The 15712-nt window shown below is 38.1% G+C and overlaps 1 protein-coding gene across 1 annotated transcript in view; it reads right to left on the bottom strand.

Moving 5' to 3' along the window:
• The window catches only part of Col5a2 (collagen type V alpha 2 chain), a 143291-nt gene that overhangs the window by 50493 nt on the left and 77086 nt on the right, over positions 1-15712 (bottom strand). Inside the window, exons 6-12 of the mRNA XM_045148173.1 lie at positions 14071-14124; positions 10074-10184; positions 8373-8450; positions 5823-5867; positions 4606-4659; positions 4171-4224; positions 1570-1623 (exon numbers count right to left, since the gene is read on the bottom strand). Of these exons, the coding sequence (XP_045004108.1) occupies positions 1570-1623; positions 4171-4224; positions 4606-4659; positions 5823-5867; positions 8373-8450; positions 10074-10184; positions 14071-14124 (450 nt within the window). The remainder of the gene's footprint in view (positions 1-1569; positions 1624-4170; positions 4225-4605; positions 4660-5822; positions 5868-8372; positions 8451-10073; positions 10185-14070; positions 14125-15712) is intronic.

The raw sequence follows: 15712 nt of genomic DNA, 5'->3' as shown, positions 1-15712 counted from the left end.
AGGAAATGAACCAGATGCTCATCAAGAATCCTTATTCTGCTGACCCAGGACTGTCATCACCACACAATCACACGTGTAGCATGGAGCATGCAGAGTGCATCTGGGTTGTGCTGGCTGGATACCTTTCCTCCCCATGGAGGCCCACACTGAATCTGAGCAAGAGTGCAGCAGGCCACAGGAGGCTCAAGCCTGGGTCGGTTGAAAAGGACATCTGTGCTAATGGCTAAACCTGATGCCTTTGTCTGCATTTATACCTCAGGCTGACTGGGGAGCATAGGAAAGAGAGTGAGTAGGAAGAAGGGGGATTGGTTTAATATTTGAAACCAAATAATCCTCAGAGCCCTATAAATCCCAGTTAAGATCAACATTCCTTTGTTTAAAAAAATCATAGCAGTGAAGCTCATAAGTTTTCAGAAGGAAAACAGTCATGCAGTAGAGCATAGGTGCACTGAGTGGTAGAAACATCAGGAAATTATAGGAAATATAATCAGCTGGAGGCTGGAGCTGGGTAGCAGCTGGTGGACAAAAGTCTCTAAAATTGTAATACTTGGGGAGGATATTTGCTTATTTATAAGCAATAATTCTGTAACATTCTTTATTCCTCTCTAGAACACCCTAAAAATGGCTCAGGAAAACAACATGAGGGATGACAGGCAGGTTAGTTCAGAGAATCTTCAGGCCACTGAACTCTTGAATCCAGATTCAAGACATTGCCATGGACTTGTCCCTTTAGTGGCTTGGGGTGTGTGTGGGGTGAGGGTGGTGAGCACACAGCTGTGTCAGAAGTCCTGGCAATGATTATATCTTGTCTAACGATTTTAGACCCAGAATATTAACAGAGAATTCAAGTCAACTCAGGAATGGAAGAATAGCTAAAGAGGCATTGTGTCAACAACTTAATCTAATGTCCCTACCTTATACAAATGTTAACAAATTCTTTTAGGCTCCCAGTTGTAAGTAAGTCAGGTAGTGACTTCTAAAACTGTTTTTAAAAATTGGATAACTTGGGCTGGAGAGATGGCTTAGCGGTTAAGCGCTCGCCTGTGAAGCCTAAGGACCCCGGTTCGAGGCTCAGTTCCCCAGGTCCCACGTTAGCCAGATGCACAAGGGGCACACACGTCTGGAGTTCGTTTGCAGAGGCTGGAAGCCCTGGTGCGCCCATTCTCTCTCTCTCCCTCTATCTGTCTTTCTCTCTATGTCTGTCGCTCTCAAATAAATAAATAAAAAATGAACCAAAAAGATTAAAAAAAAAAAATTGGATAACTTTAAGAGTATCCATACATGGGTATGATATGACTCTTTGGCTTTATGAAAGTTTTAATATGGTGCCAGTACACTACAGGGAATTGGAATTAGCTATAATTTTTGTGAAATGTTCTACTAAGTTGTTGTATTTTGACAGAAAGGGATATTGCTTGGTTTTCTACATTTACTAAGTGAATAACACATGTAAACAATGAACTATATGCTACGTTTCACTCAGGTTACATTTTATTTTATTAAAGTAACTTTCACTATAAGTTACACTTGTTGGTTTTTATGTCATCCTGTTGATTAGTATCGACTTACCGGTGATCCTGCAAATCCCACTTCACCAGTATTTCCATTTCTACCAGGTTCACCCTTTACAGAAAAAAAAAAAAAAAAGTTAAGGGGAGATTAATATGTTCTGAGATAGATTACAATGAAACCGTAGATTAATTGAATTGCAGTTCCAGTAATATGTTGTAAACACTGTTTTAAAAAGTTGCTTTTGGTGAGAAAAATATAAGCATTTATCCAGACAATATATACCCCTAAGGCTCCATAACCTTCCTGCAGAAGGCTTTTGATTAGGTTTTCAGTACCAGGTATGTATTCCCTCCCATAGAATGGGCCTTCAGTCCAGTTAGAGAGCAGTTGGTTTCCTCTAGAGCAGACATACCACTATTGCACTCATTTGGTCATTTGGCCTGTCTGGCCAAACTTGAGGCTACCAGTGTCCAGTTTTAACCACTAATGACTTCTGGCTCCCATAGGGCTACAAACATTGCAGCTTTTTCCAGTTTTTGGTTGGCTGGTCCAGCACTGAAACATCTCTATTACACCCTCCAAAGCTCAGAGTCCATTGCAGAAGAAGTGGCAGAAAGAATGTAAGAGCCAAAGAAAGGGTACCACTCCTTGGAATGCAATTGTCCAGACAGAAATTGGCATCAGTATTCATGACCTCACCATGCCTAGCAATACCTACACAAGACCCTCATAATAGGAGAAAAATAATGATGACATCAAATTAAAAGAGAGACTAATGGAGAGAGCGATGGGATATGATGAAAATACAGTTGTGAGGGGAAGTGGGGAAGGTGAGGAAAATATCATGGTTTCTTGTCTGAAAGTATAGAAGTTGTCTGTGTGTGTGTGTGTGTGTGTGTGTGTGTGTGTGTGTGTAAAGTTCCATTTTGGTTAATAATTCATTTAGTAAGTCAGTTAGAGCTTGCATTTAGTTATCCAGGAAAATAAATAGATAAAAATAAGTTATTCAGGCTGGAAAGATGGCTTAGCAGTTAAGGTGCTTGACTAAAGACTCAGGTTTGATTCTCCACATCCCATGTAAGCCAGTTGTTCAAGGTGGCACATGAGTCTGGAGTTTGTTTTCAGTGGCCAGAGGCCCTAGTGCTGGCTCTCTCTCCCTCTCTCTTTCTCTCTCTCTCTCTCCTCTCTCTCTCTCTCTCTCAATACCTCTCTCTCTGTCTCAAATAAACATTTTAAAACAAATTTTAAAAATAACTTATTCATGGGCTGGAAAGATGACTTAGTGGTTAAAGTATTTGCCTGAAAAACCAAAGGTACAAGGTTTGATTGCCCAGGACCCTCATAAGCCAGATGTACAAGTTGGTGCATGCTTCTGGAATTTGCTTGCATGCCCATTCTCTGTTTCTCTCCCTCTCTCTCTCTCTCTCTCTCTCTCTCTCTCTCTCTCTCTCTCTCTCTCTCTCTTGCTCATATAAAATAATAATTCATTCTTATCTACTTGCCATTTTATGAAAATTGAAATATTCTGAGAGGTAGAAGGACTATCATTCACAAAAGTTTGATCCCTAGCACTGCAAAAAATAAATGTAGGGCTAGACAGATGGCTTAGCAGTTAAGGCACTTGACTGTGAAGACTAAGGAACCAGATTCAATTCCCCAGCACCCACATACCCACGTAAGCCAGATGCACCAAGTAGCATGGGCATCTGTAGTTCATTTGCCATGGCTGGAGGCCCGGACACACCTATTCTCTCTCTATCTCCTTCCAATAAATAAACAAATGAAGTATTTGTTCAAAAACCTTAAAAATGTATATTCCACAGTTATGATCAGCTTTATGAGCATAATGTGGTGACACACATGTGCCCCCAACATTAAGAAGGCTGAGGCAGAGGCCAGCCTTGGCTACACAGTATACTCTGCCTAACAAAGACAATCAGGCATACATAAATAGATATAGATGGCTATATGGCACTGAATTAAAACATTGCTTCTACGAAGGTTGTTCACCATATCATTTCTTGTGACAAAATTAATTCTCTATGCCCAATTATAACCTGCTTGGACTTGTATCACAACTCAAAAAGACTATTTTTACTGGGTTTAGGGTCAAAGAGCCTCTAATGACCTGCCCTAATTTTATCAACTATGCTATAGCTAATTTTAAAGAAAGAATGTAGAGAGTATAATCCACTGTAGAGCCTTTACTCATACAGTATTGCTGTTAAAATCTTTAACTGAATATTACTTCAATTAAAAATCCAGTTTGAAGAAACTACTTTTGGTGGCCTGGGGAGCCACCCTGGCAGGACACTGACACAATTTAAAAACTCCTTCAATTAAGAACTCATGATTGTGTATTGAGTGTGGACCTATGGAGTTTTCTTCCCAATCTCTTCAATGTAGCTACTGTCATAACACTTCTAGTAGCTCATGGAAAAATCTTAGTGTAACTCTTAAAGAGTTGAGAGGAGATAGTACATAATCATTTAGTATTATAAAAATTAAGAGCCTGCTAGATTTTTGTAAAATTTTATTAAGTTTAGAATAAATTCAATGAACACCGCAAGGGCGGGGGAAGTAGTACACTTTTGCTACCCTTATAGCTCCCTCTTAGCTTCCTCCAAACTTCAAAACAGCATCAAACAAAGAACTTACATCTTCGCCAGGCTTCCCAGGTGGCCCTTCTGGTCCTCGGGCACCAATTGGACCCTAGTAACAAAGCAAAAGAAAAGGGAAGAATAAAAAGGGCATTCATCCTTTCTTTCCAACAGTATCCAAAATGTCACCAAGACAATGAAAATGCATCCCAGCAAACAGCTTTATGGACTTTTTGAATTTTGCCTCAGATCACGTGCTCAATAAGAGGAAAGCTGAATTGTACAAACGGTCATTTTCTCCTACTTTCCACTGAATACATTCAAAGATTCCAGAACAAAATACTATTATGTAAGAAACAACTAGTTTAAGTAGGGTCCATTAGTACAGGGCTCCTAACCTGAGCTGTCATTTATTGCCATGTCAGTGAGACCCTGAAAGAATAAATATCTCATGGTATCAGAAGGGTGGTTGACATGCTGACTCCACACTTACCATTGGTCCAGGTTCACCAGGTTCACCAGGAGGTCCTGATGGTCCCACACCACCCTACAAACAAGAAAAAATGATAGATATGACAGAAGGATAGTAGAATACCAAACCATTCTCTCTGCAATGTGTAGTGTGGTATTCAGATAGCTCGCCCTGCCACTTCCAGCTACATGACTTTGGCACATTTCTAAACCTGTTTATGATCTACTTTCCTAATCTGAATGCAAAATACAATAATAACATGACTTAGGTCTTTATGCTGTGTGCATTAAGAACAAAGAATAGTGCTAGAGCAGGTGTCTGGTCAATGGTAGTGATCACCCTCATCGCCATCACCTTCTCATCATCGTTAGCTACCTTTCCTGATCCACCTACCTCCGCCTCTTCAGCAATTTCCTACCAGCGTGCACCACCACGACCAGCATTAGCTCCTTTCTATTCAGCAATGCCATGAAGTAAACATCCCATACAAAAGATGACAACAATGTGATAACCTTGACTGAGATAAAGATTCTTTTCTTCTTTTCTTTTTAAGAATTATTTCCTGAAGTCAATTAAATCAGCACAAAAAATGTCTCTGCAATACAATTTTCTAGAATTTGATGGGCATGGAAAATCGTACTCTACATAAGATTCCATGGAACAATCGCTTGACTTTTATTTATAATAATAGTACAGGGTGAGCTGGGCGTGGCGGCACACGCCTTTAATCCCAGCACTCGGGAGGCAGAGGTGGGAGGATTGTGAGTTCGAGGCCACCCTGAGACTCCATGGTGAATTCCAGGTCAGCCTGGGCTACAGTGAGACCCTACCTCGAAAAACCAAATAATAATAATAATAGTAATAATAATAATAATAATAGTACAGGGTGATTGTCCTTTATTCTGGATTTCAGAACCTCAGAGTTGGCATATCATCAGTTATGAGAATTTCATCATGAAATGAGATAATAACCTCCTATAGAAAAGCGAGGTCACAGTATTCCTAGTGTTGGAGGTCAGTTGATCACATAAACAAATCAGATGATAAAAATTTACAACCATTAAGAAAACTGAAAATGCTAATATATTTCTGGGTGGGTGAGAGTTATTTAGTAGAAAACCACTCCAAGTGAGGATCACAATCACATCATTAAAACATCAGCCAAAAGTGGTCATGAGGCATAGACCTTATTTGTACTCCTGGTTTATCTGTATTATATAATTCAATTATATACTTACTTGCTGCCCTTGTAAACCTTGAGGACCCCTTGGACCAACAGGACCCTTAAAAACAAATGAGTAGACAACTTGTATCATATTCATGAAAATTCACATTTTTAAAATGTTGACTTGGCTTTAGAATCCTGGTCTGTGGAAGTCGCCTGACTCCACCCTCCATGTGTACTCATCTGGATGACACACAAAGCTAGCGAGATTAAAAACTTGGATGATGGGCTGGAGAGATGGCTTAGCAGTTAAGTGCTTGCCTGTGAAGCCTAAGGACCCTGGTTCGAGGCTCGATTCCCCAGGACCCACGTTAGCCAGATGCACAAGGGGGCGCACGCGTCTGGAGTTCGTTTGCAGTGGCTGGAGGCCCTGGCGCGCCCATTCTCTCTGTTTCTCTGCCTCTTCCTCTCTCTGTCTGTCGCTCTCAAATAAATAAATAAAAATAAAAATTTAAAAAAAAAAAAACTTGGATGATGTGTAGGATGCTGATCCCCATACTCTCAGTTCTATATAGAGGAGTAAACAGTATGACCACACACACCCAGTGTTTTCAGAACAAGGACACACACATGTTTAAGGGTGGTTCTGGTAAACCAAATCGCTGGAAGAAGGGAAAATTTGGCATGCAAAAAGCAGTTATCAAATAGGCTGGGCAATGCTTCAATTTGAAAGCAGAGAAAGTTAAATGAGCCAGCAATACTGACTAGATTATTCTCAATGCCAAGTTCAGTGTAGGCATTGGGTTTTATGAAATATTTCTTTCTTTCTAGACATACAGATAACAGTAACAAAGACTTCTATTTAAGGATTACTCTGTGACACTACAAAAAGAAGTAAAGAAAAACAGAAAACTAGAATTTTTAAAATGTCAAACTTTACAAAGTAAGAGTGATTTAACTGGTATCAGATTTATTTGTATAGGAAAAAATTAAATTTTATTTTGAGATCTTCAGATAGCTATTAAGAAAACAATAACCTTTTAAAATACATATGTAAATAAACTTGAATTAATAATTATTCACATATAATAGAAAACTATTCAATACAATAATTAAATGATAACAAATTATTAGTAATGTGGCAAATATAAAAATATTAGTTAAAATATTCTAACATTGGTCTTAAGGATGGCTACAGGGGTGGTTAACTAAGAGGTCTGACTTATTTATTTATCTTAAAATGAGATACAGAGAGAAATATAGAGAGAGAGGGAGAATGGGTGCATCCAGGCCTCTAGCCACTGCAAAAGAACTCCATACGCATGCACCACCATGTGCATCTGGCTTATGTGGGTTCTGGGAAATCAAATAGGGGTCATTAGGCTTAACAAATAAGCACCATAACCATGAAGCCATCTCTCCAGCTCTGACTTTACTTCTTCTTCTTCTTTTTCTGTTTTTTGGTTTTGTTTTTTGAGGTAGGGTCTCACTCTGGCCCAGGCTGACCTGGAATTAACTATGTAGTCTCAGGTTGGCCTCGAACTCCTACCTCTGCCTCCAGAGTGCTGGGATTAAAGGTGTGCACCACCACGCCCGGCCTGACTTTATTTCTTATTCTCAGAAATTCTATTCATAAAACATGATTGTAAATTATGCTATGATTTTAAAAAATATACTTGAAATTTGATTTGCAAAAAATTCATTCATACAATGAGGTTTCATTCATGAAAATCTCCAGGTTAAAATATTTGCCTGAAAATTGGGAAATTTAATCATTCAAAGCTGATAAGAAGAAGCTCAATCAGAAAACTCCAGAGTTATTAGAACAAAGCAGGAGTCACATATTAAGGTGAAAAGAAAATCATAAAAAATGTAAATAGCAAAATACCGTTATTTCAAAATTCTGCCAAGTTCATGTTTCTAAATAGTATCATAAGACATTGTTATTTTTTCATTATAAAGGAACAAATTTTTGGGTTAATGGTAGTAGTTATACCTGAAAATATGGTATCTTCCTCAAGTACTAAAGGAAATATGTGGCAGAACTTTCTTACATTTTGCATGATCTTTTTAAATTTTTGCATGTGTACATGTGTAATGTGTGTTTCTGTGTGTATGGGCACATGTGTGTGGGGGGAGGAGTGCTCATGCACATGTGTGCTTATACTTGTGCAGGCCAGAGGGAGACATTAGGTGTCCTCATGAGTCTCTCTCCACCTTTTTTTGCGACTCTTGATATACCTGGATCTTACCAGTTCCACTAAGCTATCTAACCAGTAAGCCTTAGAGATCTTCCTGTCTCCAGACCCAAATCCTGGTATTACAGGTGTGCATTAGCGCTTCTGCAGGTCTCAATTCAGGTCCTCATGCTCGAGGACCAAGCACTTTACCTACTGAGCCATTTTGCTATCCTCAAACAGACCTTTATTAATGTCCACAAATGACTCATGTGGTTATGAATGGAACTTCACTAGACTGTTAACTGGCTTAGAATTTGCTAAATAAATTGAATGGACTTATGTGTGTGTTTTAAGATTTTTATTTCTTGACTTGCTAACTGACACTTTTCTTTTTATAAGTATTTTTTTCTAATACTTGTATTATCAGCCAAATTTATGCTTACCACAGAGCCAGGCATCAGTCCTACTTGACTTCCAAGTCCAGATTTTTCATCCAACCCAGCCATTTGAGCAGAAAAGGGCTACAAAAGCAATAGGTTGACATTATTTCCACTGTACAAGATGTACATCATCATCATTTTTAACATGAGAAATGTACACTCTGCAATTTTCATAGAATGAGTCTTTGAAGACACATTTCAAACCCTTCACTTTAGAGCATGGAAATGATTGAAGCTACACTTCACTGTGTGTGCACTTCTGAGGGCTTGTTCTTCCCCAAAGTGTTTTGAAAGTACCGTGCTCCCCAACAACTGGTGTGAGGGGACAAACGTCCAGTAATGATGAGAGCATGGGCCATACTGGTAGGTACTTACTCTGTCAATCACAGACTCTGATCTCTTTGTCTGATCTCCCCCACCCCCACACACAATTAGAACATGCCAAATCTGAATAAAGCCTAACAGATGCATTTAAACATTTGTCCTAGACATGCCAGATTCCATTTCAGACAACTTTCAATAAATGGTATTCTTTTTTTTTCATGCTAAGTAAGCTAAAAATTGCAATTATGTAAGTTGGTAGTTTTATTATCCTTTGAATAAATCTCTTACTATTCCAAGAACTGGAAACTATTTTATCTATTATATTTGACATTTAAAATACTCTAAAAATCAAAATGATCAGAATTGTACATCAACATTCTAGGAATGTTAATAAATTAGTTTCCAGACTTTGATGGGGATATATGTGTGCCATTTAGAAAAATAAATTGGCAATTCCTTTTTCAATCAGTTAGAAACAGATGTATGAACTGCTGTAAAACAAAAATAGCACTGAGACTCCATCTGGTCCCCTGTTATGCTCTGCAAGCTACTCTGAAGTGCCCTGAGCAGCCATTAAGAATTCAAAGAAACAACAAGAGAGGAATTTTGTTTTTCTTTTATGTTGCTTTATTATATGCTATTCAAGTATTAAGTTAAAATGTATAAATAATTTTAATGTTGTTTATGGTTTGGACATGAACTATCCCTACCCAAAAGCCCATGTCTGTATATTGTCTCAATCCCCTCCCTCTGACTCATCGTCACTGTGAGATAGACTATTTTCTCCATTACACTCTTCCACTATGATGCTCACTGCCTCACCCTGGGCCCCAAAGCAATGGAACCACACCATCACTAAAATTTCTCAGACTGTGAGTCACAATAAATCTTTCCTCCTCTTGAGGGTTTCTCTTGGGTATTTGTCATGGCGACAACAACATCTGAGTAAGGTGTCCACACAATAGCCTTCTCATACTCACCATAGCTATGCCATCTTCTGCTGGGGGGATGATATGGTGTTAATTTTAAGAACATTATGAGCCTAGACAACATTAGAAAGGTAATGATGGTTCTCTTTAGTTTACTAAGAGAAAGAACAGTGCTAATAATCCTTCATTATCACCAGAAAGAACAATGTTCATGGAGTTCAGAAGTGTCATTGAGAAAAACAAGTAATTTATAGTAGGACTACAGAAAATGCTATTTTGAATTTTCCAACAATTCAATTAGTCTTACTGTCATTCATGGTAGGTATGCATTCACTGAACAGTTTTTAGAGTCAAGCATACAATTCTGAACTGATACCATCTAAAATCATAACAATAAATGAATAATGCATAAGTCACCTTATTGTGACATTCTGCAGTGTACACAACTTACCCTGCTCATGCCATCAGGTCCTGGGTGAGATGGGTGTCCAGGAGGCCCTGGGGCACCAGGTTGACCAGGAACACCTGGTTCTCCATCCATTCCCTGAGGACCACGAGGACCCTGGAAAAAGCAAACAAATGAAAATTAGAACCCACTGGCAAATAGTTACTTAGTAGAAAGCCAAAAGCACAAACTTTTAGATGGCATTCATGGTCATTATTAAAAAAAAAAAAAAAAAAAAAAGATGAATGCCTGTCTTGTAGACTTTCGTCAGCTATATCAGCACTGTGAATTTCAGCACTGGTCAGAGTTTCTATCATTGGGACAGAGTCTAGGTAGGAGTTACATATGTTAAGTCCTCTCAGAATAATTTAAAAAACTTTTTCTATCCAGCAGCATTCTAGAATAAGCTTCCCTATTTTGTTAAATTTTGTTGCTTAACTGTACTTAACAAACAATATGTAAATTCACTTGCCTGTCTTAGATTAGTTAGCTATGTATACATTTGCCTCATCTGTTTCCCCACCATTTTCCCAACAACTAGAGGACTCGGTTTTCTTCTTCTAAGTGTTTGAAGTTACGCAGTTTCTAGTATAGAGCAGCTATTCCATACATGTATACTACATTTTCACATTTTACTCTCCTGCTTTAACTGTGGTGCATTTTATGTTCCTTTCCATCCTGAGAGGTAGACTAGACCAGTGAGAAATAGGAGGCAAAGGTACTGTGATTCAGCCAAGTCTGGTTCTTTGGGAAGTGAGCAATGACTTGTAGCTGCCAAGCTCCACCCTATTCCTAACCCACATTCTGAAGGCAGCTTGGGGAATAGCCACGTCCTCAAGTCTGGAAAAGCTCTGGCCCTAACTTCATCACCCCCAAAGGTCTTATTGTTGTGTCATTTGTTATGCATAATAACTGCTCTTATCACACTCTAAAGCAGAAGAAAAGGAGCAAAGAAGTCATAAGACCATTTTGCTTGTATCCTAAAAGTGGGGACTGAGAAAAAATGGTGAGTTAGTGTTTAAATAGTAAAGGAAGCTTCTCATGCTTAACAAAGAGTGTAGCTCTCTGACCCATAGTCAACAAGTCAAATATGAGCAGATAGTGTATCGAAAGCATAGGGGTAGCTAAAGTAGCTAGAGAGGCACTTAATATACAATGTTTTGTGGATGGTGGTATCAGACACTAGTAAGGCTGATCAGTGTTTCGATATATTCATACATTCATATCTTGAAATAGCAAGATAAATCACATCATAATATAGTTATTTATATAAAATACCATTTATTTATCCAAATAGATGTAGATGGATTAACTTAGGAAATTCACATTAAAATGATTTATTATAAAATACTATCATATTTTAAAAATCAAACACTTCAGGCTCTTAAACCACTGATAAGTACTACATTCTCTCTCATACAAAATAGAGGATGATTTTACTTGTTATCTAGGACTTCCGGATCATACACATGTGGGCACTCATGGGTGAATTTCTTCCATGGTGAAACAGACAAATCAGTCATCTGCTTATTCAGTCTTGTGCATAAAATTCAATGTGTTTTATATTTACAACTGCCAAATGATATCTAGGTATTGTTAGGCACAAAATGTGAACTGAAATAAATTTGGGGGGCTGGAAAGATGGCTTAGTAGTTAAGGTGCTCACCTGCAAAGCCAAAGGACCCAGGTTTGATTCCCCAGGACCCATATAAGCTGATGCACAAAGGAGCCTATGTGTCTGGAGTTCCTTTACAGTGGCTGGAACCCTGGCTTGCCCATTCATTCTTTCTTTCTCTCTCTCTCTCTCTCCCCCCCTTTCTTTCTCTCTCTTTTCCTGCTTATCTCTCTCTCTCTCTCTCTCTCTCTCTCTCTCTCTCTCTCACACACACACACACACACACACACACACACACAAATAAATAAATAAAAGTAAAATATTTTAAAAAAATTAATTTGGTCCCCCAAAACCATTAATAATAAGAAGCAAAACTAAGATTTCATTTAGTTCCCATGTTAGTAGACAAAGATTTGGGTAAAATCAATCCTCAAAATAGCTTGCATGTTTTGTGCTTAATGTTGATCATCTTTCAATGTCTGATTTGGAGTCAGCTTACATTTTCAGTATCTTCATGGTATTCCCTTTATATATCCCTGCCCCAAATAGAAATTGAAATTAATAAAACTATGAAATTTATTTAAAAATAAATGTGAATAAACAAGATTACAAATTAGAATAAGTAAAATATCATAGCCATTTAACTGGCAATTAAAGCTGAATTATAATTTTGGAATCCAAGGGAAATGTTCTATTATCTTTCCTCCTCACCCCTCAGGTTACTTTCTGTGGCAGCCGTTCGCAATAAAAAGTACTTGAGGTTGGCCACTAGGTGGCAACCTTTAAACATCCTCAAGTAGAGAAGATATCCACTCTTGCAGAACTTTATTGCTTCAAGTTCACAGCACACACAAATAAATGTACACATAAGCCCACACATATGTTATATAGTGTTAAAGCTTGTGATAAGTGGCAGATCTTCCATTTCCTAGATGAAACTCATGATGAGGAAACCGATACCTATAGAGTTTCAGTGTCATGTACAATGGGCACTCAGCATACCATTGACTATCCACCTCCTGAGAGTTTGTCATTTGCAGTGGCCTCATCAGTGCAGCTAAAACTGAGGATGTGTGAGACAGACAGCCATATGACCAGTGGCTAGCATGGACGCTTCCTGAGAGGATCTCTATCAGTAATTCTCAATCCAGAGCAATTTTACCTAGATCTGGTAACATTTTAGTTGTCAGAATGAGAAAAAGGATGGTGTTACTATTGGCAGTTAGTGGGTAGAGTTGAAGAACACCTCAAAATTCCACGATGAATTATCTCCTCCAAAATATTAATAGGGTTAAGATTGAGACACCTAATTGTGATGCTTGTGTATTGTTCGGTGGTAACGGAAGCTGGCAGAGGGTAATGGTATCTCTGATCCTAATATCACTACATATTTTGACATTAACATGTTAGTCCATATTAGGAGCTCGAGGAAAGCTTGAGATCTGAAGCAAAATACTCAACTTATGGGATTTTTGTGGTATCATAATGGTAGTTAGAAATCACTGATGGTAGTTTCAACTGAAGTGTTCATACTCAGAAAATCAATGACAGCCACAAGTCAAAAATTTAAAGGAAGCCAGTTAGACACTGGCCATCACACCACTAATAGTTAGGATCAACATGGGAACCAGTTTTCTGTTAGAGTATCTGCCAGACTTGTAAATAGCTTGTAAGCAACTGAAACAGTTTTTGTTTGAAATGTGGGGTAATGGTAACAACACACAAATTTAGTCCAGTTATTCAATTTATGAAAGATTTTTATCTTTTATAGGTGAAAAATTAGAAAAAAAACTTCCTTAAGAGGAGAATCATATATGGACTACACAGGCAGATAATAAGAGAAAATTCAGAGGTGTACAGGTGAGGGTTGTAGATTAGAGGTATCCCCTTTGTATAGTAATAGTATTTTTCTTTGATATCTCTGCAGCAGCTGCTACCCAGGAAACAAATTTGCCATGCAACCACTTGAAAGAAAAATTTATCTTGGAATGGTTTCTGGTTCCTCTGTCCAGTTTATTTACTGACAGCCATAGACCACAGGGTTTTGCTGTTTTATCTCAACAACATTGTCTTAGCATTATTTATTCATGGCTGACAATTTGTGAAATCAATATGATGTGTTAATTCTGTTTCCTTAAATTCTTCTTGATTTTAATTTGACCTTATAAAGAATAAAGAAATAGTTGTGTTATCTAGTAAGATAATAGGCAATTATTAGCATGCAATAATTTTCTCAGAGTTTGGTGAGTAACATATTTATTACTTCGCAATCTAAATTCTCTGCAACATTTCAATGCAAGCGACAGAACGCTACCTCAGACTCCTTGCTACATAGGTTGGCTTGCTTGGTATGCACTGGGGACAAAAGGAAAACCCTTAACAACTTACGGGTCTTCCTTTTGGGCCTCGCTCTCCTCTTGGTCCTTGTGATCCTGGTGGCCCCTAAAATAGGAAATGATACTTATGTCTGTAAACATTGCAGAGATTTTGCATTCACAATTGTTTGGGGCTGGCTGGAGATATGGCTCTGTGGGTTCCAAGTGCTTGCTGCATAATTATAAAGACCTGAGTTAGATCCCCATCACCCAATTCATAAATATGGCCTGGCCATCCATGCCTGTAACTCAGCAATGAGGCAGATGGGGATCACTAGGCCTCCCTGGTCAGCCAGCCAAACAAAACAGTGAGCTCCAGGTCCAGGTTGGAGACTCTGACTCATGGAAACAAGGCCAAAGAGTGACAGAGGAAGTCACCCAGCATCTTCCTCTTCCTCTGACCTCTGTCGAGTGTGCATGGGTACACATGCACCAACACATACACACAAAACAAATTACTTAGTTTGGTAAAATAGCATCAGAAGACTTGATCCTCAGCAGTTGAAGCCATACACATATGAAAGCTGTAAATACATAGGAAAGCTATTTTATCAGTGAACTATGAAAGTCTGCAAAGAATTAAGTGCCATATTTAGCACCATGGAACTCAATGGGTGAAATATATTAGTTTAAATCACAGTGACAAATTTTTAAGGATCTGTTTTTACATACTTCACCAACGTAAAGCTTTTTTTCATTAAATTCTAAACATAAGAACTCAACAGTTAAGATTTGGAAAATCACATACATGTTAAAACCCTAACGTACCAATGATATAGGGGTAAATAAGTTCAAATTGATATGAAGTCTCTCAAGCTGTTTATCCCTGATCCAGCTGCTGGTGAGAACAATGGGAAGAAACATGTTTTGCTCCCCTACTGTTGAAGCGGTATTTGCTACTTGATGAAAAATAAATCTTACATTATTTCTACTGCTTATATCTAGCCCACTGGTAATCACACTAATCTTAACTCCCATGTTTTTTTGCCTTACAATAATAGATAGATGACTACTTTATTTCTAAAATGATTATCACAATACTGCCTTAAAGTGGCTTTTACAATATTTTTATCAGAAATGGTAGTTAGTTGCCATAGGATTTTATTTCCCTTAAGAAAATTTCAGGTCTAGAGAAATGGCTCAGTAGTGAAAGACTATTAACTTGCAAAGCCTGATGAAGCAGGGTTTGATTCCTCAGTACCCAAGTATGCACAAGATGGCACATATGTCTGGAGTTCATTTGAGTGGCAAGAGGCCTGACGTGCCCATTCACATTCTCTCTCTCCTTGTAAATACATAATAAATAATTTTCTAAAAGAAAATTGTGCTATGGAGATTAGATTTCAGATTTACTCCCTTTAGCAAACAGCATTTTTTAATTGCTTTTTATTTCTTAATATTAAGGTGTGGGGTTAAATTAGCATCTTAATTCTTTCTTAAAATCTGAATTATTTCACTTAATAAGATGCTGTGCAGACTAGTCATGATCTCTAGGACTTAAACATCCTCATTTCTCGGCCTCCCCAGCACTGGAATGATGGACCTATACCCTGTGACCTTACCATGAGCCCCATTGGAAATTAAAAGCCTTTCAGTGGCTAAAACAGGATTTCTAGTTATATTACTTTTATTAAAGAGGATTTGCTATCTTTTAA

This window comes from Jaculus jaculus, chromosome 4 (genome assembly GCF_020740685.1).
Source record: "Jaculus jaculus isolate mJacJac1 chromosome 4, mJacJac1.mat.Y.cur, whole genome shotgun sequence".
Taxonomy (NCBI): domain Eukaryota; kingdom Metazoa; phylum Chordata; class Mammalia; order Rodentia; family Dipodidae; genus Jaculus; species Jaculus jaculus.
The sequence above is the reverse complement of the archived record's forward strand: the minus strand, read 5'-3'. Positions and strand labels throughout refer to the sequence as shown.